Genomic DNA, 26038 nt, shown 5'->3' with positions numbered 1-26038 from the left:
AAGGAAGGAAGGAAGGAAGGAAGGAAGGAAGGAAAAGAAAAGACAAGACTGCTGGACTGAGGCCAGTTCTTGAACCTCTCTGTCTGAGTCACAAGTAGGCCTGGGTTGCTAGCCACATGTGCCTTTCCAACATGGCAGCTTGCTTCTTGAAAGCATGCAAATTGACAAGATTTTGGAGGGTCTGAGTAGAGACAAGAGGAAACTCTTTAATATCCTAAAGAACTCACTCTGTGGGTCTACCTATCTTTGACCCTTCAAAACCAAGGCTGGAAGATTCCAAAAGTTCTGCTAGATCTCCAGTTTTCCCACTGCAGAACATGAGAGGTCTTGGCCCCCGTAATTAGACAGCCATTTCTCACAGTAAATCTCATATTCTCTCCTTCCCTCTTACTTGCTCACTTGCTCTCTTGCCTATCAGTTTTGGTTTTCTAAGATGCTCAACTAATACAGATACTAAGAAACAGAGCAAAGCAATGAGATATAACAGCACATTGCCCAAAGAGGAGCATGAGGGGAGAGTGTGCAGTTACAGGCCTTCAGATCTGGTTATATATCCTTCTCTTGGGTACCATGGAACAATCCTGGTCCCTCATAACAAGTCCCTTTTATATAAGGCAATACAAAAATCTCAGTCCTGCAACCCATATACCTAGGGAGGCAGTAAGCTGCTCCACTTGTACAATTTTGCCACAAGCAAGCTCCCTGCCTTTTCCTCACAGAACACAGGAGAATGGTAAGAAATAAATCCTTGTGAAAACACAGAGCCTGGTACTCAGAGATGGGATTGAGGTCTTGGGAGACAGCTCTGCTGGCAAAGTACTTACTGTGTAAGCATGAGGACTTAAGTTCAACCCCAGCACCCATGTAAAAATCCAGGCATGGTAGAATGTGCCTATAATCTTTAACACTGGGGAAGCAGAGGCAGGATGATCCCTAGGGCTTGCTGGCTGTTTCTCTCCCTTCTTGTTATTTTTTTAGTGTCAGTAGACTACATCAAAATCCCTATTTTGAGTAAGTTACAAGGGCTACTTTTAACACAAATTGACACAAACACCTGTAACAATTTTCTTCCCAGTGGTTTCTCTATTTCAGCTGCCTGCTCTTTTCAGAGTAAACCTGTCCCAGACACTACACCACCATACTTATGTGCAATTTTGCTGGACATAATGTATCTCTCAGGAAATCGTCTTCAATTGCCAAGAATCTAAACTTTTCAGGCAAAACCCATGTGCCAGAAAGCCAAAATAACAACTTATAGCTATTTAGGCCTCTGGAGTCCCTGAGATGGGTTTAAATGCCCATCCTCCTCTGCAGGGTGTTCCTGGGGATATTTGTTAGTCTTTCCAAGATCTATCTCTCTCTCTCTCTCTCTCTGTCTTTTCAAGATCTCTCTCTCTGTCTTTTCAAGATCTCTCTCTCTCTTTTCAATATCTCTCTCTCTCTCTCTCTCTCTCTCTCTCTCTCTCTCTCTCTCTCTCTCTCTCTCTCTCTCTCTCTCTCTCTCTCTCTCTCTCTCTCTCTCTCTCTCTCTCTCTCTCTCTCTCTCTCTCTCTCTCTCTCTCTCTCTCTCTCTCTCTCTCTCTCTCTCTCTCTCTCTCTCTCTCTCTCTCTCTCTCTCTCTCTCTCTCTCTCTCTCTCTCTCTCTCTCTCTCTCTCTCTCTCTCTCTCTCTCTCTCTCTCTCTCTCTCTCTCTCTCTCTCTCTCTCTCTCTCTCTCTCTCTCTCTCTCTCTCTCATTTTCAATAGGGGGTATTTCCTAAGGTAGTAGATGATTAAGATTTAAAAAGCTTACCACAGTTCTAGAACATACACAGTGCTAAATAATTATTAGCTATGTTATTTTTCAGTTCTAGACTAACCAGAAACTTAAGTGTTCTACATAAAAACAGACCCTCACTCACTGGCACTAAGAGGTAATTTTGCCATTTACTTATGTGATGTTAAGCTCATTGAGCAAGTTGATTCTGAATTTAAGCTAATTGAACTCTCCCCTAAATGACAGGGGACCCTATATTCCAGTTCATCGAGGATAATCCTGGGCATAGTTGCTAATGCAGTTCCATTTCACTCTTGAAAATGTCCTTTAAATTAGGGGTAAACTTTAAAAATAGTTTTACTTTACTTCAATGCCTATTTGTTGTGATTTCAATTTTTCTCTTTGGTTTCTGAATCACACCATGAAAATAAAGTTTTTATGGATCTTTAATCTACTCATCAAGTAGCTTTCCACCACTGTCTGAACATGGGAGGAATGACTGAGCTCTCCCCCTGACTTCAGAGGAGGGGCAAGCCGTCCCAGCAGCAACCTGCTGGGGATGTGGAATCATACTGCCTCACATGTTTGTAGTCGAAACAACCATACTTTACATGTCGCCAGTGGGTCACAGTCCATTCAGTCTCAAACACAAAAGCCATGCTCTGTTCCACCACAGTACATGCGTCAGAGTTGTCTAAACAGTGATTACAACCCAAAGAGACAACACACGTGGCCCAACGTGCCCAACCCCAGTTTTTCCTCAGCTTCTTGTCACTTTCCATCCACCTACAGATTTGAAGACCTGTGTTCTGCTCTTCATATCCTACTGTGAACCCTCCCCTCTGTCATCCCCACACACGGTAAGGCCTTGCTGTCCACTATTAATTATCACCCTAATGAAACCAAAGCCAAAGAGAGAGGGATCCCGGACACTATTCAAAGCCACATTGCCTAGACTCTGTCCACTGGGAATGAAGATAACACATTATCACATTTTACAGTCTAGGAAACTGAGTAGTAGTAGTGTGGTGGTGTGTCTCAAAGCTCACCCTGCATTTACATGGTCAGTGGCAGAATTTGTGGAGGCCACTACAAAATGAAATGCTGAGTGTCTTGTTTAAAAAGCAAGAAAAAGGCCGGTATGGTGGTGCATGCCTTTAATCCCAGCACTCAGGAGGCAGAGGCAGGCATATCTCTGTGAGTTCAAGGCCAGCCTGGTCTACATAGTGAGTTCCAGGACACCAGATGTGGGTACTGGGAAGTGAATTCAGGTCCTCTCCAAGAACAGCAAGAGCTCTTAACTGCTGAGCCATCCCTTCAGCCCCCCCTACTGCTTTTTTGCTCATTCGTGGTTTTGAGGGTGTAACTATAACCTGCAGTTAACACTGGTGGCAGGTCAGGATTAAACACAGGTTTTATTTGATAACTGTTATCTAGGAGATGCTGCACTGTGAGGAGGGTATTTTTGAGTTCCCTTATCTTTTGTCTTCTTGTGGGATCAAAACTGAGGTCTGAAGCTGGGTGTGGAGGTGCATACCTTTAATCCCAGCACTCGGCAGACAGTGGCAAGTAGATTATTGTGAGACTAAGGCCAGTCTGGTCTACATAGTGAGTTCCAGGGAGTCTCAAAAACACAAAAAAAAACAAAAAGAAAACAGCAAGAAAAAGCTTTTTCCTTTATCTCTCTCTCTCTCTCTCTCTCTCTCTCTCTCTCTCTCTCTCTCAGTTGGAGTGCTCCTTAATTTGCTCTGTGATGTTGGATTTCTTTTGTACTCCCAAGGCAAACCCCCAAAAGTGTCCAACAGCCTCAAAGGCCCACAAAGGGCACATGGAACACACATGCCTCTAGATCCTCCTCAAACTCATCGCCGATCATTGCCATTAATAGAGAGCAATAATAGACACTGAGTGGGAGTGGTGGCCATCCTGGCAAGAGGTGGGACCACACATGACTCTAAGCCCCTGTGCATGCTCCAGTGTCCCACCATACTTCACTAAAAAAACCACAAACTTAAAGATGAAATTAGTAGGAATGTCCTGACAGCAACCACAGGAGATAACATCTACATGCAGGACACCCCTGTAAGCTTAGTCCCTGTGCAGCTGCTCACACATCCATGAAGCTAGCCCTGAGCACACGAGCCAGCTGGAGCTTGTTAGCAGGGACCCTGATTGAGCAAGTCTGGGGTGGCCCTGGGACTATGTGTTTCTAACCAATGCCTGAAGATATGAAAACGGCTGGTCCTTGGGCTATCCTTGAGCCACAAAGTCCCATACCACCAGAGTTACCTTTTAACTTCTTAGTTATGTGACAGCCAATTACAGACCTTCCATTTCTTTCATTATTCAAATAGAGAAGCTATGAAAATGAGTATTTAATACAAGTCACTATGTACTGTCTTTAAAATGTGGTGAGTCAGGAGTTACAAGCCCTATTCACGAAAACCACATGCATCAACCTGGTTTTAGAGATCTACTCAGCAGCAGGGCAGCGTGCTCCTGCTGTCACTCAGGTGTCACAACACAAAGATTGCTGGCTCCTCTCTAGGCAGACAGTGCGGTCCATGTTCACAGGGTCCAACTGCTGAAGCGCATCAAAGACCACTGTCCCAGACAGGAGTCAGAGCCTTCCTCTGCTGGCTGGGCATGGAACAACAGTGAGCCATTTGCATGTTCAAATGCTTGCTCTTTCATCAATAAACTTAAACTGCAACAGCGAGAGAAGGGGCAAGACTTCTCAGAACTCCTGTAGCATGAGGCCACAGATCCGTGGGGTCTTCTTCCAGGAGAAGTCACAAAGCACATGAAGAATGAGGTTGCCAGCAAGCCCAGCCTGTTTCTTCATCCCCAAAATCAGACCAATTGACACATACCCTTCTGATCACATCCCAAGAAAGAACCAACATGAAAGCTGTAAACTACAAAGTCCTGTGTAAATCCAAGGCAGCTCCCGTTGAACAGCCTTTTAAAAGTGCTATAGGTGATTGATAGATGTTACTTTTCAGTTTCCTATCCTACAGCACTTCAAGAGAGAGAAGGTTATTCATGGAATACACTATAGGCTTATAATGTGGAATGCTACCAGACTGACAAAGCACTTTTATAACTGGAACAAATAGTGCCTGCTATTCAGTAATACTTGGAAATTCATCATCGATTTGATTTACACCCAGCATCAATAAATCACACAAAGTAGACCCTGTATAGCCCAGGGAGTAAACAAAAGTAAACATTGTACTTCACCTGCCTCCTTGGCTAGAATGAAAACTCTAGCTGCCTCAAATGGAATAATGTCTTTGGTCTATGGCCGGTTTGGTTATTTCTGGAAACTTTTATGGAATATTAACTTTATTTGCTCTAATTCTACAGGAAGCCACACTGGAAGTGCAAGGAAATAGAAATGATTAAAAAGCAGAAGTTTAAAAAAAAAGGAGCCAAATGTTTTTCCCTTTCTCTAGCTAACATAGTAACTGTATCTCTTCCAGAATAAGAGGACTTCGTGTTGCTACTCTGTGTTGCTACTCTGTAGCTGATTCCAAGATGGCGCATTCAAAACAGCCACAGGCCGGGGGGGTGAGGTCTATTTCCATTGTCTGTTGTTTTTCAAAACAAAGTAGAGGAATGATACAGGGAAGTAACATTTTCAATCAGTGTATTATAAGGTTTATGAGATGGCATAGAGGGAAACCCGAAGCTGGTTGTCCCACCGAGGAATCAACACTGACCTGAACCCCAGACTACAAGAAACAGAACAAAATAAAAGTTAAAAACCTCACGCATTATTTAAAACACATTAAATGTTAGACCTCTCAGCTTCACATAATACATTATCTTCCTTGAACCAGGTCTTTACAAGAGACACCAACCTTAAGTGGCACAAAAGAGTTTTAAAATCCCAATTAATTGGTGTCCTTTGTTGATATGATGCTGTGTTTCTCTGACCAACAATAATGAATAACCCACAAATGCTAATGAATAACTAATTCCTTTTGTCTCCAAGGACAGCAGAACTCAGCAAGAAAAGTCAGAGGCCCTGAGGTAAAATAAAAGCCTTTATAATGAAAATCTTCCCAATTATAGAGCCCTCTGGGTACTATGCATGCAGAATTGTCTTAAATATTTAAATAGTCATATCAAATGTACTTAAAGTGGGGATCATAAAACTGATTTCTCAGACACTTTGAAAAGTGTGTTTCTACCAGTCTAATTACAGTGAATACTGTTGGACTAGAAAGTAGAGAAATGCTACTATTATACACAACATAACTGAGGCCCTACACCTCCGAGTCTGAGGGAGGACAGCAAGTTCCCATGCTGCCCCAGAGGCCCAGAGAGGAACATGCATCTCCATACATTCAAAATTGACATGAAGTAAGCAATCAATTGGAAAACTAATGTCTACTGCCTCAGAAACACTAAGCAGAAAGCAACCCCTTCCGCCACTGTAGGCAGAATAAGATACTAATGTCTACAAACCAGGTTCTCGAGGACTATAATGAGGAAGCTTGTGGAAGCACATGGAACTGGGACTTTCTCTAATGCATTTTTTAATTCTAGCCACATTACAGGCTTGGAAGCCATGGCATCCCAGATATGCTATCACACAATTCTCCAAATATTATTCCCCACTAAAATGGACTTGAGATTTGGGTGAAAATGAGTGATTTCAGGTCTAGGGCAAGGAAGAACAAGTGAGCCTAGAACATCTTGTTATGCCTGAAAGCAGGAAGTTCCTAATGGGAACATGCAAAAGGATGAAGGAACTGATCTTAAGGGGGGTTCCTCTGGTTATATTTGGGTCATTGGAGCATCAGAAAGAATGATGGTAATGAATGAGAGCAGAAAAGAGGTTTTAAAAGGAATTCCTCAATGATTCTCAAAGAGAGGTGAGAAGCTCCTCTTTCTGTAGAATTCCAGCTGTTGTAGTTTGAATCTGAAATGTCCCCCATAGGCTCACAGTTTGAACTGTTGCCCCAGGTAGTGGCACTCTCAGAAACCTGGCCATGGTGCCATGCTGGCAACCAATAAAGGCAGGCTTGGAAGCTTATTACCAGTTCTGAACTAACTAACCCTCTGCCTCCCAGTCTGGCTGCTGTAACAGGAACCACACACTCCTGCTGTAGTGACAAACGCGCTCCTGCCGCTATACCTTCCTTACTATGGTGGACAGAAGTCTCCTTGAACTATGGCCACAATAAATTCTTCCCCTTCTAAGTCACTTCTGTCAGGGATCTCATTATAGCATCATTGAAACTAATACACCAGCTAATAAACACCGAGGAATGATACAAGCAGGAAATCACTATTATACAATCAACAACAACAACAACAAAAACTGATTCAGATAAGGACCAACAGTGGAAGCTCTGAGAGGCTGTTAACATAATTACCATTATTGACCAATTTTGATAGGAAAAGTGCCCTTCATGATCTCAGGTGACAACACTTTCACTAGGTCACCAAACATGGCCACCTCACATCCCATGAAAGAGCAGCTAATGCTTCCTGGTGTGATGACGTGGGCACACAAATAACCTCCGTAGTGTGTGTGTGTGTGTGTGTGTGTGTGTGTGTGTGTGCGTGTGTTATGTGATATATGAATGTGTGTGCATGGGGGGTGGGGGGCATGCTGAGTCCAGAGGCTGACGTCAGGTGTTTTTCCTCTATCACATCCCACCTTATTTTTGAGGGTCCCTCTTACTGAACCTAGGGTTCACTATTCAGCTAGACTGACTGACCAGTGATCTCTGGGGATCCTCTAGCTTATGCGCCACACCAGCAGTGGAGCTCCAGAAGCACTCTGCCGTATCCGACTTTTACGTGGGTGCTGGGATCTAAACTCGGGTACTCACTTGATCATCATTATTCCTTTATTATTATTCCATCGTCATTCTATTATTCCACTGAACCACCTCCTCAGCCCTACCTGTGCTATACTCTAACCTGAATGAGATAGAGAAGCAATGGTTGGGCACACCTGCCTGAGCAACAAAACAACCAGCCAGAACCCAACACAAAGGAATGGTGCAGGAGGGAGAGGAATGTTCTGGAAAAGAAGAACCTGAAGAGCTAGAACAGCCAGATGTAAAGCAAGATCTCGATTAGATCTGTCAAACCTGCCATGAAGGGCAATTGGATTCTAAGTGGAGAGAGAAAATCATTTAATTTCGGAATACAGTATAAAATGTTGTAAAATCTATTTGATTGTGGACTTCATGCTAAGGTATAATTATGTATAAGTAATACTGTTGTGTCAAAGTTAACTTCCTTGGCTATGATGACTATGTATTTGTGTGTATACATGAAGAATGCCACTTTGAAGGCGAAATGTCACAATGCCTGCCACTTGTTGTCAAGTGGTTCAATGTACCTGAAAAAGATCAAAGTGGCAAAATGCTAAAAAGTCAAATACATTAAGATGTGTGTAGCGGCAACTGCCTGTAATCTCAGCACTTGGGGGATGCTGAAGCAGGAGGGGCACTGTAAGCTTGAGGCCAGTCTGGTCTACATAGTGAGCTTCAGGCCATCTGGTGCTACATAGTGAGTCCCTGTCTCAAAAAAAAAAATCCCAATTATTAATTAATTATAATAGAACACAATACAAAATGATGCAGGGCCAAAGGATCAAAAAGATTCAGACCAGACAATGAATTTTATTATTAAGTAGTTTATGAAAGGCTAGCTAATTTGAGTGGGGATAACTGGATGGGCCTATGAAGCTTTAGAGGGGGTGAAATTGAGGGAAAATCATCTTTTATCTCTCTGTCTTTATCTTTCCTTCCCTCTCTTCTCAGAAGGCAGACTAGTCAAGTGCTGGAATAAGGCAGCCACTGTGCAGCCAAGAGGAACACTTCACCGTCTGAGACCTGACAGTGTAGAGCTATGCAGCCAACAGTGACCCAGTTTTCTCTTTATGAGAAAAATTACCTCATGACAGGACCTAGGTGCTTGCAGACGTGGCCCACTGAGTGAGTGTCTCACTAGGTGTTTTCATGGTGCCCACAGGCCCAAAGAAACACCTAACAACCACATTCATTAAGGAGTTAGGTGTTAACACTTAACAGCATTTAGGTACTTGCAACTTATTAGCTGCTTGAAAAAAGTAATTAAAAGAAAAAATTATTAAAAGGAAAAAGCACGCCTATTTGGTTCTCAACCGTAATTTCAGAAGGAATGTATGCTCCAGTAGCACCCTTTACTACTTCTCAAACCTTGGAATAAGACTGGATCCCACCATGCTCACTTCCTGTATTTTCACATCTGCTGATTTTTTTAAAATAGTAGCAGAACAGCCCAGTGTGATGGCTCATGCCTGTAATCCCAGCACTCAGCAGGCAGAGGCAGAGGGATCGGCTCAAGTTCAAAGCCAGCCTAGTCTAAAAGTGAGCACCATACCAGGTCAGCCTGGGCTACAGCGAGATCCTATCTCAAAGAAATACCCCAAAACTAATAATTTCAAACAGAATACCAATGGAACTTTCTCACAGTAAGAGTTAAACTGAATGTCTGTACTTACTGAATGCTAACTTCTCTTGGCAACCACCATTCTTTCTGTTGCTATAAATTTGACTATTCCAAGGACTTTGCACAAGAGGAATCATACAATGCTTGTACTGTTATGGTGGGTATATTTCATTTAGCATCATTTATCTAAGGTTTATCTGTTGCAATATGTGCCGGGATTTCCTTCCTTCTCAAGGCTGAATAAATTCCTCATGTCTCTACATATGTATCATTTTGTGTCTATACAGTTCTCCTGTGATAGACATTTGTTTCTGTTTTCTGGTTATGGTGAATGATGTTTTCATGGACACAAAAAGTACTTGCTTTTATTGAGAATAGAACTTTGTAAAGATTACTAAAAGGAATGAAATGAAATTTACTATGGAAAAGTGTCAATCTTCTCTAGCTAAAAGTTTCTCTAGTGATCAAAGAATGTCTTGTATCCCTCTGATGCCTTTAAATTTTAAAATGCCCTGAGATTCTCCAGATCACTGTGCTACTCCACTGACCTTGACAAGACTCACACCATAGTAGCTGAAGCCATTGTTACCCGCATTTCCAGATGAACTGGAAAGCAATCCGGAAGCAGTAGAAACACTACTGTCAGGTATAGACTTCCCATGAGAGTCCTCCTAGAAATTCCCAGCCTTCAAGTCAGGTGCTCACCTCTGTGATAATCCTAAGGAACTTAATTTCTCCAGATACAGTCCCAAGAGAGTTAATACATTCCCAGGGTTCAGAAAAAGCCCTTTCTCATCAGCTGTGCAAACCCCACACTGTCATGACAGCCCTGTGTGAACTTGCCTGCACAGCAAGGTGTTCAAATGTTTGATGAGACATTATTCCATCTCATCTCATCAACATGATGGGCTACTTCTGGATGAGGTTAACATTTAAATCAGCAGTCTGATCCGAGGAAAGGGGATCCAAGCTAGCACATCCAATCAACTCAAGGCTGACCTTCCCCTCTGTGAGGGGCAATTCTTTCTTACCTGGTTGCCTTTGAACGGGACTGTTGGGTGGGTTTTTTTCTTGCCTTTGGACTCGCAATGAAACGTTGCCTCTACTGAGTCTCGAGAGTGCTACTCTTTGCACTGGGACTCCACCACCACTCAGGCCTTCAGCTCAGACTGGAATTAAATCATCCAGTCTCCTGTTAGCTTGCTAAGGTACCCTGCAGATGTGGGGACTTGCCAGACTCCACAATCCCATGAGCGTATTCCTTATAATAAGCCTCTTTATTTACATGCATACATGCATATGCACACACATATAATTATATACATTCTCTTAGTCTTGTTTTTCTGGGAGCCCAGCTGGTATTCCCACAGAGTCACCATGCTGCCCTGGGATCACAGGAGACCCAGAGCCCTTGGTGCATCCCTCACAGCTCTTCACCTACTTCATTTTGCTCACCTCTCTCCAGCTCCATCTCTTACAAAAACCTGAACCTCCACTCCATGTGAAGTCAGGTAGAAACCTGAAATGGGCCCTTGGTCTCTCAGGTCCAGGCTAGGAGTACATTTTTCTCCCTACCCCAAACAAATTCTAGACAGCTCCCTCATATGCCAGCGCTCTCTCTCTCTCTCTCTCTCTCTCTCTCTCTCTCACACACACACACACACACACACACACACACAACTGAGTATACTCCACAGTTGCAAGAATAGCACCTCATCCTCAAAGTGTCCTCTTAGATGTCCTAGTCTCCTCCCTGATCCAACTATAAAGGGGCCATGAAGCTCTCAAAAGTTGTTACATGGAGTTGAGGACCTGAGTTCAGGTTCCCCACCACTCACATAAAAGTCAGAAGTGACACATGTCTGCAACCCCAATGCTGGGGAGGTAGGAAAGGAGGAACCCTGAAATCACTAGCCAACCAGTCTAGTCAAATCAGTGAGCTCTAGGTTCAGTGAGAGACCCTACCTAAAAGGTGGTGAGTGACTAAGGAAGGCATCCATCCAACATTGACCTCTGGCCTCTACACACACACACACACACACACACACACACACACACACACAATTGCCACACTACTACTCTGAGTATATCTCTAGCAGAACCCACAACTGACTTGAACTGCCTATATATTTGTCTGAATTCACTAACACCCCGAGGGAGAGACCATGCTTTTCTAGCAAGTCCACTTCCAAAACAGTGGTTCATCCACAATCTATGCTCAATAATTATTTGTTGAGAAAATGATCAGATCACTTTCAAGTTCAAACAGATCCAGACCATCAGTTACTGGCTTAGTTTAGGAACTGTCAGTCAAGATCTGCAAGGAACAATTCAGCCACTTCTGGCACCGGCCAAACCATGATGGAATCCAAGCTGTGAAGCTAAGAGGAATAATAACAGAGTGTCCCCATCTTCTTATCTGAGAGCACATGAGAGCACACACGCTCCAAATATTCCAACTGAGGCCAGGCACTGTACCTAGCAAGCTGATCAAGAAGCCAGCAGACCTCAGGAGGAAACTCAGGAAGCAGTACTACCAGTAACATGTGCTCCAAGGCGTATTGGCCCTGACAACTCACTTCAGTTGAGTTCATTTAACCTAAGTTCCTAAAGCACATTTTAAACTATGATTGTAATTATAACTACAACCAGTTACTATCAAACTAACATCCTCAAACTCTTTCCTGGTTAGTGCCCCTGAAGTTATTTAGTCTTTCTAGACCTTAAATCGCTTATCAGTTAAATCAACCACAGCATACACCCAGGACTGTTGTGAGGAATCACTGAAACTTTACGTTGGAAAGCATTCCCACACTGCCTGACACGTGCTAAGTTTTGATATGAAAAGCTCAAACTATTAATATTCTCACTATTACCACCGTCTGTTATACTGACAAACATAAGTGCCCATAAAAGTAAGCTAGTCAAGGTGAGTTGAGCGATTTCACTGGGCCTCAGCCTCTGAAAACCTCAACACGAGTTTGATATTAAGGAACTCAGCTTGTCCTGACATGAGGGCAGTAACCTAACAATGGCAAACTATTTTGAATAAGACCCTCACCTCTAAGAAACCTTTCCTGTACTAAACACCAGTACTTCCAAGAAAGCAAGCTACGAACCAAATTTAGACCAAATTAAAGAAATAAAAGAAGGTAAAAGAGAAATGTAAAAGCTACACGTGTTTAGTGTTGTGTATTTTTTTTTAATCTCCCCGTTTTCACCAAACATTCCATATGCTGAAATACACAGACACTAAGACAAGCAAATCTTTGGCTACTTGCCTAATAGAAATCATTATTCACTTTAATTAACAGCATAAGTGGCTATTCAGATGGTGCTAAGAATTCTATTTTGTATTTAAGTACTTTTAATATAAACATTTAAGATGGAAAGATAAGTACCTTAAGGAATATATAATTGCACTATTTTACATAAAAAGCTGTATTTTATGTAGGAAGGCAGGCTCTTTCTCTATAGCTTAAACATGCATACCATCTGCAATGTAACTTCATTAAGTCCACAGCAGTTGTTAGAGAAAGTGTGTCATTCAAATACTTTATTCCCCAACAATTACTCTTTAATTTGAAATATATGGTAATTCAATCACTATTGAGTTAAAAGTACATTCTCTCTGCATTTCAAATGAACCAAGTTTTCTAATTCCTCTCAAATTTAAAATCCGTTTTCATTATTCTTGCTGGATGGCTCTCAGTGGTATAGCAGTTACCTAGCCCATGTAAGTTCACAGTTTCAATTCCCAGTATTAGGGGGGGAAAAGTTATTTATTATTCCAGCTTGCTTCTGTATACAAAAAACTATTGATTGCCCTTTTAATTTGCTTATCACGTATGTGTATTAATTCCCCTGCAACTGGAGACATGGACAGTTGTTAACCACCATGTGGGTGCTGGGAATTGAACCCAGGTCCTCTTCAAGAACAGCTAGTGCTCTTAACTGCTGAGCCATCTCTCCAGCCCCACCTTTAGTATGTCAAATACCAGCATGAGTGGAAGTTCAGCTCAGCTCCTCCATGACCCATAAAGTTCATACATCCCTTCCCCACCCCTAAGCCGGTACAAGCCACGGTGTCCAGAGGACACAGGACCTTTATCACCTTGCTCTTGCCCTTCTGCTATCACCTCATACCTTATGTCCCTTTAACTTGGATGTTTCTGCCTTACCTTCTATTGTGTCACAGTCCAAGGTGTCACACATTTGTACTCACCTTTTAACCCTACACACACACACACACACACACACACACACACAAATCCTTACCAAGGAAGCTGTATATCATCATGAGACCACGAACTTTGACTCTGACATTGGATTACATATATTGCATATAGAAGTTCTTGGCAGTGAACAGACATGGGCGAGATTTAAAGTTTCCATTTTTAAGAGATTGCAAAAAGTCAATCCTACCTTTCCCAGGATTTGGAGAAAAGGGGTTTCCAAACTCTTGCTGCTTTGGTTTTACAGAGTGTGATGCCACCATGCCACCAGGCTGAGTGACCTGGAATCGAGGTTTCCCATTAGTGAGCAGCTGTCTCCTGGGGCTCAGGGCAGGCAGATGGATGGAGCTCTCGGCCATGCTGCTCTGAGGAGCCATCCCTGCTCCTGAGGACATCTTGAGGTGAAGGCTGTTAGTGAGATTTCCAAGAGCAGGGCTGGGTGTACTGCCACAGGATGAGGGGCCAGGAGTGCCTGAGTGGGCTCGAATGGGAGGGATATGCTGGCCAGTGAGCAGTCCAGGCCCCTGTGGGGTTCCCAATGTCCGGTGGAGACTCATACCACATGATCTTCCATTCATTCTGAAAGCCCTGAGCCCCAGAAAGTCAATATCCAATGTCACTAAGGACTCTTTCAGGCCAAGCCAAGTAAGTTATCCATGATGTGGGTGATAAGCCTGTTTAAAAACAAAAAAATGCAGGAGGCATTTTAAAAAACAAAACTGAAAATAAGATACAGTGCGTTTTCAACCTGTATAGTATTTATACAGGAAGATAAGAAGCGTGCTTGGCAAACCGGCCTCTTGTGTAGAACATCATCAAATGCTTGACTATTTGCAGGCCCTCTCTACCTCTGCAGTCATGAGAGGTAGGGGCTATGGATTGCTACACTGTTTTGCTTGCTACTGAGCCCTTATCAATATGGTGCTCTTGGCAACTCCCATCAGTCTACTGGAGCCAACTTGTAAAATAAACTATTCTGCTTCCAAAAGGATCTGTTCATACACTACTTCATTTTTGCTACAATAGGTCTTGGGAAACCCGGAACATCAGCCTCCATGAGACTGACCTTTGAAGTTCCCAGTAAACAAACACAAAGCAGGTGTGTCCTCTAAATTAGATAACGGGGACCTTACACCATCTACGATGTTCATTCCAAGAGGAATATTTTCATAGCCCTTAAAATTGTAAAAGGTTAAGATCTAGGCATAGGGATATTAGTTTTTATATATCCTTATACTTAAATATTTACAGCAACATCAAAGTCTTGGATTCTGAGGTTACAGGGATGAAAATGGACTCAATACCACAATGCACCACCTTCCATTTGAGTTCTGAAAGAGGAGAAGGCTGGTTAAAATGTCTTCTGTAAAGCACACGAGAGGTTCTTAAAGGTGAGCTGTTCAGTATGTTCACAAAGCAAGACCCATAGTTTATCAACCATACTGTCAGGAAGATTCCTATGAAAAAAGCAAGAAAAGTGCGGACATAACACAGCATACCATCCTCTACTATGTGTGATGGTGTCAGTGATTCCCGGTTCTAAATCGCTGTGGAAGGAAGGCTCTTCCCTCCCCTAACCAACAGCTCCCCAGAGTAGGTACAATGAGATGGCCCACTGAATGTGTCTAAGAGAGACATTCACTCTTTTATACACTGAAAAGATAGACATGGAGATAAGCCGCGGCTGAACAAACACAGGAAATGATAACTGAGTGCAAAGCAGGGGAATTTATATGTCCTCAATAGGATGAGTATCATTTTTTTTTCTCTATGATCCACTTAAAGACTTAGACAAATATTTTCAACTCAACTCCAAAATAAATGACTCTGTAAATGATCATGGGAAGAAAGCTATGAAGGAAAAAAATGTAAGAAATTTTTGTTTTACCAGTTTAGGAAATAAGAAATATGTAAATTTCAATCCAGCATTCACTGGATATGTACTCTCCATAAAGTTTACCAAGTAAGCCTAAGTTTAGGAGCTCCATATATAATTAAAATATAAATTTGGAATGTTCTTTATTTTTACCAATTCTATGCTGCGCTAAGAATTCCATCTTTTGTGAAATGTAGAACTGTCATTCCATTCAGTTCTAAGAAACACTCAACCGCTCTCCTCCATATTAGGTATCTAGTATCAGATAATCTAATACATACACACACACACACACACACACACACACACACACACTCCCTACCACTACTGTGCCCATGAAAAGACAAGTAAGACCAAGTTATCCAAAGCTGCATGCTTGAAGGATTTGTTCCGTTTTCTGTTTTTGTTTTTATTTTGACAGGGTTTCTGTAGTCCCAGACTGCCTGGAAATCAATATGTAGACTAAGGTGGTCTCGATCTCACAGATCCGCCTGTCTCTGTCTCCCAAGGGCTGGGATTAAAGGCATGTGACACCATGCCCAGTTTATGATTGAAGTTTTTAATGAAACAGTAAGATATAAGGCTGCTATCAAACTAGTTCTAAGCCTGGTTTTCTTTAACACTAGAAAACTCCCCACACCTTTTCTGTTGTGTGTGGAACAACAGTGGTCCAGTCACTGTCATTTATTCATTGGCTGATTATGAACAAGAGTCTAATTGGTCATCTATTCAGCACTCACTGATAAAAACAGTGTTTTCTGGGCTGGAGAGATGGCTGAGCAGTTAAGAACACTGGCTGCTCTTGCAGAAGACCCGGGTTCAAATCCCAGCACCCACATGGCGGCTAACTGTCCAAAAGTCCAGTTCCAGGGGATCCGACAGCTTCTTCTGTCCTCTGTGGGCATTGCATGACACAGCTGCACTTACCTACATGCAGGCAATACACACACACAAAAAAAATAAAAATGATAAATAAAATATTTAAAAAAAAAAACTGTGTTCTGAGCACTCTAAACTTGAGGGGAGGGGGCACTTATCCAGTACCCACCATGAAAGAAAGCATAAAGAAATGTGTCACATTAGCAATTTTCGAAAATGAAAAATTGTTCAACATGACTGGAAACATGAGTCACTTAGACCATGATCCAAGCGACAAGTGTCTGCAGATTTGTAGACTGCGCCCATTTCTGTTATTTATTTTTTAATAAGGGAGTCATTTTTGGCACCAGCATTATATACAAGCAGGAATTCTCATCAAAAATCTGGATTAAAAAACACATCACTAAGTACTTAGCATTAGGCTCAATCATTAAGACACTGAGTCTGCAAGAAGGAGAAAGTAAGTACTGAGAACTTAACTAAGTATCAGGCACCCACACCTGAATGTCTTATACTGAATATTTTTTTTTTATTTTTTATAAATTGAACTCCTGTTTTAAATAGCTTTAGGTTTAAAGTAAAAACAACAAAATGTTCTTAAATTTTATTACTGAGAAAGCAGCCAGAAAGTGGAGTGATTAATATGGCAGCGAAAAACCCACAGGTGAACAGCATGAGAGCTAGCAAAACCAGCCCCAAGATGGAAAAAGTAAATTAAATGGGAAAATATGCCTAAAACTCCAGTTTTCATATGAATTATGTCAACAGAATTCAAACACTACATAATAGTATCTAGAAATCCATTTTCTTTACTCAGTGTAATATTTTTATGTACTTTTAAGCTAAGCCATGTGACCAAGATGGAACTCCAAATTCACTTAGCAATAAAGTGGGAGTGAGGTACTCAGTTTTAGGAAAGACACAGGCTCATAGGGTCAGTAAGAAGAACACTGGAAAAGCCACAAGTTCTTTGGACTTAGAAATTTTCATCTGTAAAAGCTTGAGGGAGGTGAATGTGACGACTCTGGTCTCTTGATGTTCTGTTATCCCTGATCATTTGGATCATTAGTAAATGCTCATTTACTAGAATAATGAATGCACATAAAGCTCTTTAATATTTTATTTTTTATGCTATGTGTATGAGTGTATTGCCTGTATGAATATGAGTGTACCCGTTTCATGCAATGAATGCCTCGAAAGACAGAAGAGGGCATTGGATTCCCCTGGAACTGGAGTTATGGATGGTTGTTAGCCACCATGTGACTGCTAGGAATCAAACGTGGATCCTCTGCGAGAGCAGTTAGTGCTCTTAACCGCTGAGCCATCTCTCCAGTCCTAGATGCATATGAAGTTTTAATCCTATGGCACTTAAATCTAGGTGAATTGGGTAGGTGTGGAAGCATAAACAGTGGCACTCTACCAGCCCCATCAAAATAAGACAGTTGGGAGAGCCCTTCCCCAGCAATGCACGAACACACTAACCAAGAAAAATGAATTTAGTATTAAATTTACACTTTCCTAAGAAAACAAAATCACTGATATTAGCATCAAAAACCTAAAACCAAAGAGTTCCATAAAATGAACCTTTTCCATTTTAAAACTTTCTCTAGCTTTTTCTCCTCTGTCTTGTATCCAACTACTTTATCCAAGGCAATCAACAGGAAAAAAGAAAAAACAATTTACAAAGGAAAGGCAAAGGGCATACAGAAGTATACATTTCAGGCTGTTTAGACCTGACATTTGGACATATTCAGATTTTTATACTCCACTGGTTCTCAGAATGAAGATGCTCATTCTGCTAATGAGTTACTAAGTCTTCCCTTTTGACCACTTTCAAACTCTTTAAAACACACTCCTGTAAATCAGGTCCCGGAGCACCTTAACCCCTGAGGAAGCTAAGACAGAAAACCATTTAATAATTCCACTAGTTTTCTAGAAAAAGTACACCTTTCATCAAAATATAAAATCATGACTCCAGACCTGGAGAGATGGCTCAACAGTTAAGAGCACTGACTGCTCTTGCAGAGGACCCAGATTCAATTCCCAGCACCCATATGGCGGCTACAAACCATCCTTAACTCCAGTCCCAGGGGAATGCGAAGCCCTCTTCTGACCTCTAAAAAAAAAATCTCAGCACACTAGGCATGGTGGCACATGCCTTTAATCCCAGCACTTAGGAGGCAGAGGCTTACAGAGATCCAGGCCACCTGGTCTACATAATAGTGAGTTCCAGGCCAGGTGGGGCTACAGGGGGACCCTGTCTCAAAAAGACCAAAAATAATAATAATAACAATAATAATAATAAATAAAATATTTAAAATCATGACTCCATCTTCTACACAGAGCTCCTCACAAATTAAGAGATTAAACAAATGAAAGTAATGTTAACTCATCCATTCAAGAAAATTCCAGAAACACAAGTTCCATAATGTCTATTTACAACCAAAGGCCCTTTCTTAGCAAATATCATTAATAGACTCATCTAGTCATAATTCATCTGATGAGCCAGTTAATTATTAATGTTCATACATCATTTCATTTCCTTAGGCTACATTTAGCCTTTGTTACATTTTCCATTCCTTATGCCTCAAGCATTTCTTACTTGCCCTGCACACATACATACACACACACACACACACACACACACACACACACACACCACATACCTGAAAATAAAGCACAAAATACTGGTAAGGGAGCAAACTGATCATACTTTACATATATTATATGCTAGATATACATATATGTTTGTGCACATACATATGTAGTGCATGTGTGCGTGTGTGCGTGTGTGTGTGTGTGTGTCTAAGCTATCTAGAACAGACATGTTATTGATTCTTTTTGTTTTCCCCCTTTGGGTTAATGATTGTATAATTTCATTAAGCACTGTCTTTTCAACTTCACTGCTTTAATTGTTAATAGGTTCCTGTTATCCTCATGGGCTTCTCCTGTTACAGCTTTTAAAGCCCGAAGAATATAGAAATGGAAAGCCTATTGATGAGTAATATAAGGTATTCTCACACGCGACTACAAAGTGAAGCACATTTTGCAATTTAATCACGGACAGATAGAGCTGAATGTTCTTAGATCCCAAGAGTTCATTTTAATAAGCAGAATGTACCTTGTCCTAACACAGGTGACTGACTCCTCAGTAAAGATTGTATAAACAAAAACCAATCATGTAAGTCATTTTATTGGCAACAATATAAACACAGCTATATTAGATGTCACCAATAAATCAAAATTATTCTTCTCTGCAATTTTAACAAGAGGAAAGTGCAAACATGTGCCCGTGAAGCTGAAGGATATTAGGAGGAAATGTATTGGATGTGAATTGTGTCATTTCCCTAAGTCAAAACTTGAGAGTCCTGTATCATGATAAATTAACCCACAATAAAGCACAGTTGATTGTTTCTGTGAGTTCATAGCTTTATGCAGTGAAACTGACAAATTCACAGAAGTTACACAAAAAGAAAGCTAACTCATTGTTGAGATATGGAGCAGAAACTTTAAAAAGTATGTTTTAGGACCACAGCTTTCTAGACTTTTCTGTACTCATTGATGACTTAATGACTAAGGCAGTTAGTCAAGTATTCTCAAGGTTTGATGTTGATTATTATCATATTACCATAGTTATTCTGAACATTATTATGTTCATATATTAAACAATACAATCACTGATGAAATGAAATGAAGGAGCTTTCATTCTGACCCTCACTGTTAACAATAGTATAAATTAGTGCTCCCACCAGAGACTCCAGGCCAGTCTTCCAAAGATCACTCAGAAAAGATGCTTTAATATGAGTTAGGGATCCTCTCTAATAGAAACCTGCACTTTCATAAAGCTGTGGATTCAAACTCTAAACTATCTTAATGGTTTTGAGTGTTTTGTTTTGCTTTGGTTTGTGTTTGGCCTTTTTGAGACCCTGTAGGCCCAAGTGGTCTGAAACTCACTCTATAGACCAGGCTGGCCTCGATCTCACAGAAATCTGCCTGCCTCTGCCTCCTGTGATTAAAGGCATATGGCACCACACCTGGCCCATATTTTAATGTTTTTAAATTTCATATTTATATAATTTACCCTAAACTTAAAATAATTTTCCTAAGTATATAGAATAAAGTAACTGGCAATGCATTTTAAATCTAAATCTACAGCTATAAAATTCACAATATAAGTAGTAAACATAGCCAGGACAGAAGAGGAAGGGGGAATGGCCTAGGATAGTAAAGGAAGTCAGCCTAGTTAATGAGTCTTAAAGTCAGAAACAGTATTCTGAAGATCCATGCAATGACAGTGATTACAGACTGCTGGAAGAAAATCTGAGCCTTCAGGAGGACACCACTGCAGAGCAATATTAAAGTTCAGTAACCTCCCTTACAATGCACTTTCCACACTTGAGTGCGTCTATATAACTCTCACAGCCGCCTAGTTCACCAAATGTCACTAGTTTTAGCAGTAATTACTTAGAAGCGCTTCATTACTTTGCCTTAGTCATTAACTCATCAATGAGTACAGAAAGGTCCAGAAAGCTGTGGCCCTACTCAGAATGGTCAGTCAAAAGAAATTATACACAATGTGGATGAACTTAAAACCAAAAATATTTTTAATGTAACCAGGTAAGTTCAGAAAGGTAGTGCCCTTGCACACACAGCCTAGGCACAAATACGCTCTAAGTTGCTAGACCAATGGTTAACAAAGCAGTCTTTCTAAAAGTGTTTTCCGAACTGGGCTTCAGTCCTCTGATAGCCTGTGGCATCAGTTACTCAACAGGGAAAGCACTTCTTAATGAAATAGAGCAGACTAGAATATACTCAAAACTATCAGAGTACAACAGATATATTAGTAGTCAGGTACTATTCTAGTTCATTTCTTTGTAGGTGTACAGATCTGTGTGTAGATAGTGTGTTTTAGATAAGATAAACACTGTATTTTATGGTAGGTCACAGATAAAACAGGGGAAAAAAGCTAGTGTTAAAAGAGCATTTGGAGCCAGGCATGGTGGCACGTGTACTCGGTAGAAAGAAGCTGGTGGATCTCTGTGAGACTGAGGCCAGACTGATCTACACAGAGCAGCTGAGGCTATAGGGAGACCATTTCTCAAAAAAGCATTTGGATCCTTTGCTTACCCAAATACAAACAGCAACTGCAGGTAAAGTGCCATTTGAAATAGTAAAGTCAAATAAATACCAAATACCAAAATAAAGTTGCAATGAAGAAAAGATCTGAAAGATTGACATTTTAACTTTATTTTTTAAAGAACAGTTAAATAATACAAAGCTACTTTCTTACCACTGCTACCTGTCACTGTCTTTTGCTCGATAAGTAGCAATTAATTGTACTCAAAAGTAAAAACTTGATCAGCTGACAGAATCAAGATGGAAATGACTGACAATTTTTAGGTCTTCCTTGCTGCAGAGGGTAAAGGCTCTTCCCTATGATAAAGTCCTGCCCTGATCTTACAAACAAAATGTGGAAAAGACTAAATTAACACATCTCAGTCTTTAAGAGCTAAGTTTTTTTTAAATGTATTCTTAATATGAGTTAACCATCAGATCCTGAGATGAAGAATCAAGTGGAAAAAATGAACACATCCCCGATGATGTCACCACCGAATTAATTAACCTGAACTGCAGGGACTGAGCCCCACATGACCATCGTTTGAGACACAAAGGCTTCTTCTTCAAACTCATAAAAGCAACGTAATTGGCTGGAGAATGTCTTTTAAAAAGAAAAATTAAAACCCATTCTCATACAAAGAGGAACACAGGTAGTAAACCATCCCGAAATGAAAAGAGAGCATTCCTCAGCATTTAGTCTGTATAACCTACTACTCTGTCCATGTGAATGGCCATTTGAAAAGCTAAAAGCACCATTTTTCTCAAAAGGGTAATAAATAGTTACCTATAGAAGAGTCTAGAAATAAAATTTCAGTCAGACCAAATAATCAAGCATATTTTAAAAAATCTCTATCACGTGTGGAACAGTGATTTTTCTACTTTAGTATAGCTACTGCTCACAAGTGACCAATGAGACTATTTTTAGTTGCTGGTTGAAAGATTTACACAAGTTAAATTCTGTTCACTGACATCAGGGCAGAAGTATGAATATCCACAACAATGACTAGGCCCTTAACCAACATGACAACATATTTATTAAAAAAATTTTTTTAAACCTTCATGAATGACTCAGCCAAGTTACAGACAGAAGTGGAACCTATTGGTCATGCTGAAAAGGTTGGGAAAACATTAATCTATTTCTTCACACACAAAAATAACAAAAGTCATACTCAGCCTGGCCTCTGGTTGGTTTTCTGTGTACAGTATTCAGCAAGCCTAGAAATGAAACGACACAGCTCTGGCTCAGAACTGTAGGAATTACTGATGTTCAGAAAGACTTTATCGGCGCGCCTGGGTCAGGGTCAGATCTTGTACTCTGAGCCTATCTGCCCATCTGTTCAGTAAGGCTTGCTGCCCCTGAAGGAACGTGTAGCCTTTCATGTTCTTGGCCTGGAGATCACAACAGACAAGCATGGCCCCACCACTTTCTTCATCTGAAGTATGCGCTCAGCTACATGGAGTCTTCAAGACTCAAGTTTTAGAGACTCATGCCTTAATTTTGTTTGGATTGTTTCTTTTCAACTCACACATTGCCTTAGAGTGTACCTCCAAAGTTTTTCTTACCTTCTTCCTCTTTTCTTAGAGTATGTGTGTGTGTGTGTGCAACAATCTCATGTGTGTATAGATGCACACGGAGGGGTTCATATGTACATATGTGCACATGCATGTAGAGTCCAGAGGACAACCTCAGGTGTCATTCTCAGGAAAGTCACCCACTTCCTTTGAGACAAGGTCTCTCACTGGCCTGGAGCTCACCAACTAAGCTAGAATGGCTGGCCAGTAAGCCCCATGGATCTTCTTGTCTCTGCCTCCCCAGTGCTGGGGTTACAAGGGTGCACCACCACATCAAGTATTTTTACATGGGTTCTAGGCAGAGAACTTGACCCCTCAGGTTCACAAGGCCAGTGCTTTACCAACTGACCATCCCCACAAGCCCATCCTTCCTCCCTTTTACTTCTTATTCCCAAGCCTGGTTTACTCAGCCTCCAAGCATCCAAGCCCACTTTAGGCCCTCCTCCCTGCCCTTTCCTTAGCCTCCATGTCACTGATCTATAAAATGCAGATAGTTATACTTGTGCATAGCTCATGGCATTACAGAGCAATTGGTGAGAAAATACATGGCACATTGCTAGCAGAGTGCCCCGGACAGAAAAGAACCCAATAAATGTAAATATTTCACTTTGCACACTTACCTCTTAACATCCCTACCATTCTATAGCACATTATGGCTACCTGCCTACATTTCGTTTCACTATCGAAATGCTCATTAAGATTTGTGGTTATGTCTAATTTATCATTGAACTCCTCTAAGCCCTTATATTTATACAAATTGTTTTATACTAAACTTACATCTCTATCCTTTCACATTAAAGCATGCTTTAATACTACTTTACATATATGCATATATTTACTGCATGTTTTTCATGTTATACAGAAAACATGGTACAAGTGAAATATGAAATTATAGCCTACTTCTATTATTTATTGTCTGAATAGATACAGTATAAGTGACACGTGACCATGCAATCAAGTCCCATGCTCTGTCACCTGTGGAACCAGTTTAATTACAGTTGCATGCTTCCTAGTCTGTTCCTTCTCTTCTCTCTTTCCTTCCCTTCTCTCATAGGAAAAAAGTGACATAGAAACCCTCGCCATCTTCTCAGCAGGCACAATATTCTTGTTTTAATCTTGACATGATGGTGGACAATGACAAACACTAGCGAAAAAATATATATAGTCAATTCAGTACAGAGACTAAGCCGTTTGCTGTGGAGTGCTAGTCCACACACGGGACTGCAATGCGTACTGGGTCACCTTGGTGGAAAGAGCTCCTCAGCATTTTCCTGTTCAACTAAACTGTAGTCACACCAGGCAAGTCACTCAGGTAGGTACCAGACTATCATGAGGTATGATTCTGTTTCACTAGTATTTTTCCCTAATTCTACCATATAAGTAATGCCCAAAACCCTACTTTCTGTAAGCCAAATTTTCTGTTTCCATCATCTTTAAAACAAGATCCAAATTACCTGACCTACTATAAAGTTTGTGCAGAGCAAAAGAAGCCACTCAAGAGCACACCCTGGGCTATTCCATCCACATAAGGTAATTTAAAAAATCCAGGAACACTCCCACATCTGCTAGAAGTGAGGACAGTGGTTACCTGAAAGGAGGCAGTCGCTGGAGTGGCCTGTGAGAGATGCTGTCAATGTGCTAGCTTCACAAGTTGTTCAGTTTATGAAACTGATGGGTTTTCTCTTCATATGGATATTTTTTACCCCAATTAAGCTTCTGAGTCAGCTCTGCCTAAAGTAAGTAGGAAACTAGGAAAATTTGGGAGCATCTTTTCATTCAACTGGTCTTTCATCTTAAAGGCTTTGTTTTGTCTCATCCTTCTTGAATAAGAATGGCACCATGTTTTTATTGCAAAGACTTCCTATGCACCTTTTTTCTTTAGTCCAGATCGAGTCTGTGAACCAACCAAACTTAAAAGAGTTAAGTCTGTATTGCTACCTTATTTATAATATAACATCCTCTACAGAAAATAATTACAGAAACACAGGAAGCGACTTCTTCAGAGATGAGAGTGTACACGGATGCTGCTTCCTGAATTATCCCCTTCAAAGTGACTAATATAATCTGGGAGCATTACAAATTAACATTCCAAAGATCAATCATTATGATATATGAGGATAATGCAGAAGATCATCCTCAGGCTTAATGCACTAGCAGGAAAGAACACAGAAGAAAAAACAGAACATTCAACTGTCTTCTGAAACTATGGAAAGACCACTTTCTGCCACATAAACGTAAGCAGAGCTGATACAAAACATGAATTCCACTTATTTAAATTTCCCCTATCTGTGTTTGGCCTAGTAAAATTTTCACTCACTAGATAGACTATGGAGTCCATCCAAAAAGAGAAAGTTATTTCCTATTTGGAATAAGGATGACTTCCTCCTAAACAAACCAATCAATTCCAGGTAGTCAACCTCTGCTAACCCTTCTAAGCAACTCTGGTACCATCAATGAAAGGAAGAAAGGATGCTTTCCCCAAACTAGCCTCAAGTGAAGCAAGGGAAGAGGGAGTTATCCCAGCAGCACACAGAATTAACTACTCAAATTCAAGAAGGTCAGGCTGAGTCTTCCTGGCAAGAACCGAAAGAATTTAACAAACTACCAGTAAGAACACATGTTTTAGAAATAATGGCCCCCTTTCTTTCAAAGGAAAGGAGCTAGTCTAGAGAAAAACTGTAGTACATTAAAGTTACTGTAGTACATTTAAGCATGATCGTTAAACATCAGCAGTTCTCAAGGAGAAATAAAATAACATATCTCATTCGCTTCTTTGTATCACACACTAGATCCCTTCAAAGTTTCCAGGCACAACTTTCATTGTTTTTCTGAAAACTTCTACAGGTTGCACCTGCTTTATGTAGTATCACTGGAAACAAACTTAGAAGAGAGGGAAAAGAAAGAACAGGAAGATTTAAACACAGATGCACCTTTTACCCAAAAAATAAGTTTCCCAGTTTAGTCTAAAAAGTGAAGTCCAGTGGGGAAGGAGACACAGGGGTAACAGATTCTGGCTGTGTCCCAAGACAGAAATCATGACTCATCAAGCAGAAGAGACTTTGCATTTGTCTTGAGTTCACCCTCAGGCCAAGAAATGCTCTCAACTGAGAACCTTCAGTGCTTTTCCTGAATGCGGTTG

At 40.9% G+C, this 26038-nt stretch overlaps 1 protein-coding gene across 3 annotated transcripts in view; it reads right to left on the bottom strand.

Annotated features, from left to right (window-relative positions):
- The window catches only part of Glis3 (GLIS family zinc finger 3), a 475006-nt gene that overhangs the window by 446205 nt on the left and 2763 nt on the right, over positions 1-26038 (bottom strand). The window contains exon 2 of one of the 3 annotated variants that reach the window (XM_029567628.1): positions 13645-14128. The exons of 1 other annotated variant lie outside the window; for it this stretch is intronic. In XM_029567628.1, the coding sequence (XP_029423488.1) occupies positions 13645-14032 (388 nt within the window). In that variant the 5' untranslated portion in view covers positions 14033-14128. Of the gene's footprint in view, positions 1-13644; positions 14129-26038 lie in introns of those variants that run through there. One more of the 3 variants, XM_029567630.1, reaches the window with a different exon arrangement.

This window comes from Nannospalax galili, unplaced genomic scaffold (assembly GCF_000622305.1).
Source record: "Nannospalax galili isolate Female #2095 unplaced genomic scaffold, S.galili_v1.0 scaffold241, whole genome shotgun sequence".
NCBI lineage: Eukaryota > Metazoa > Chordata > Mammalia > Rodentia > Spalacidae > Nannospalax > Nannospalax galili.
This window is presented reverse-complemented; position numbering and strand designations above follow the sequence as displayed.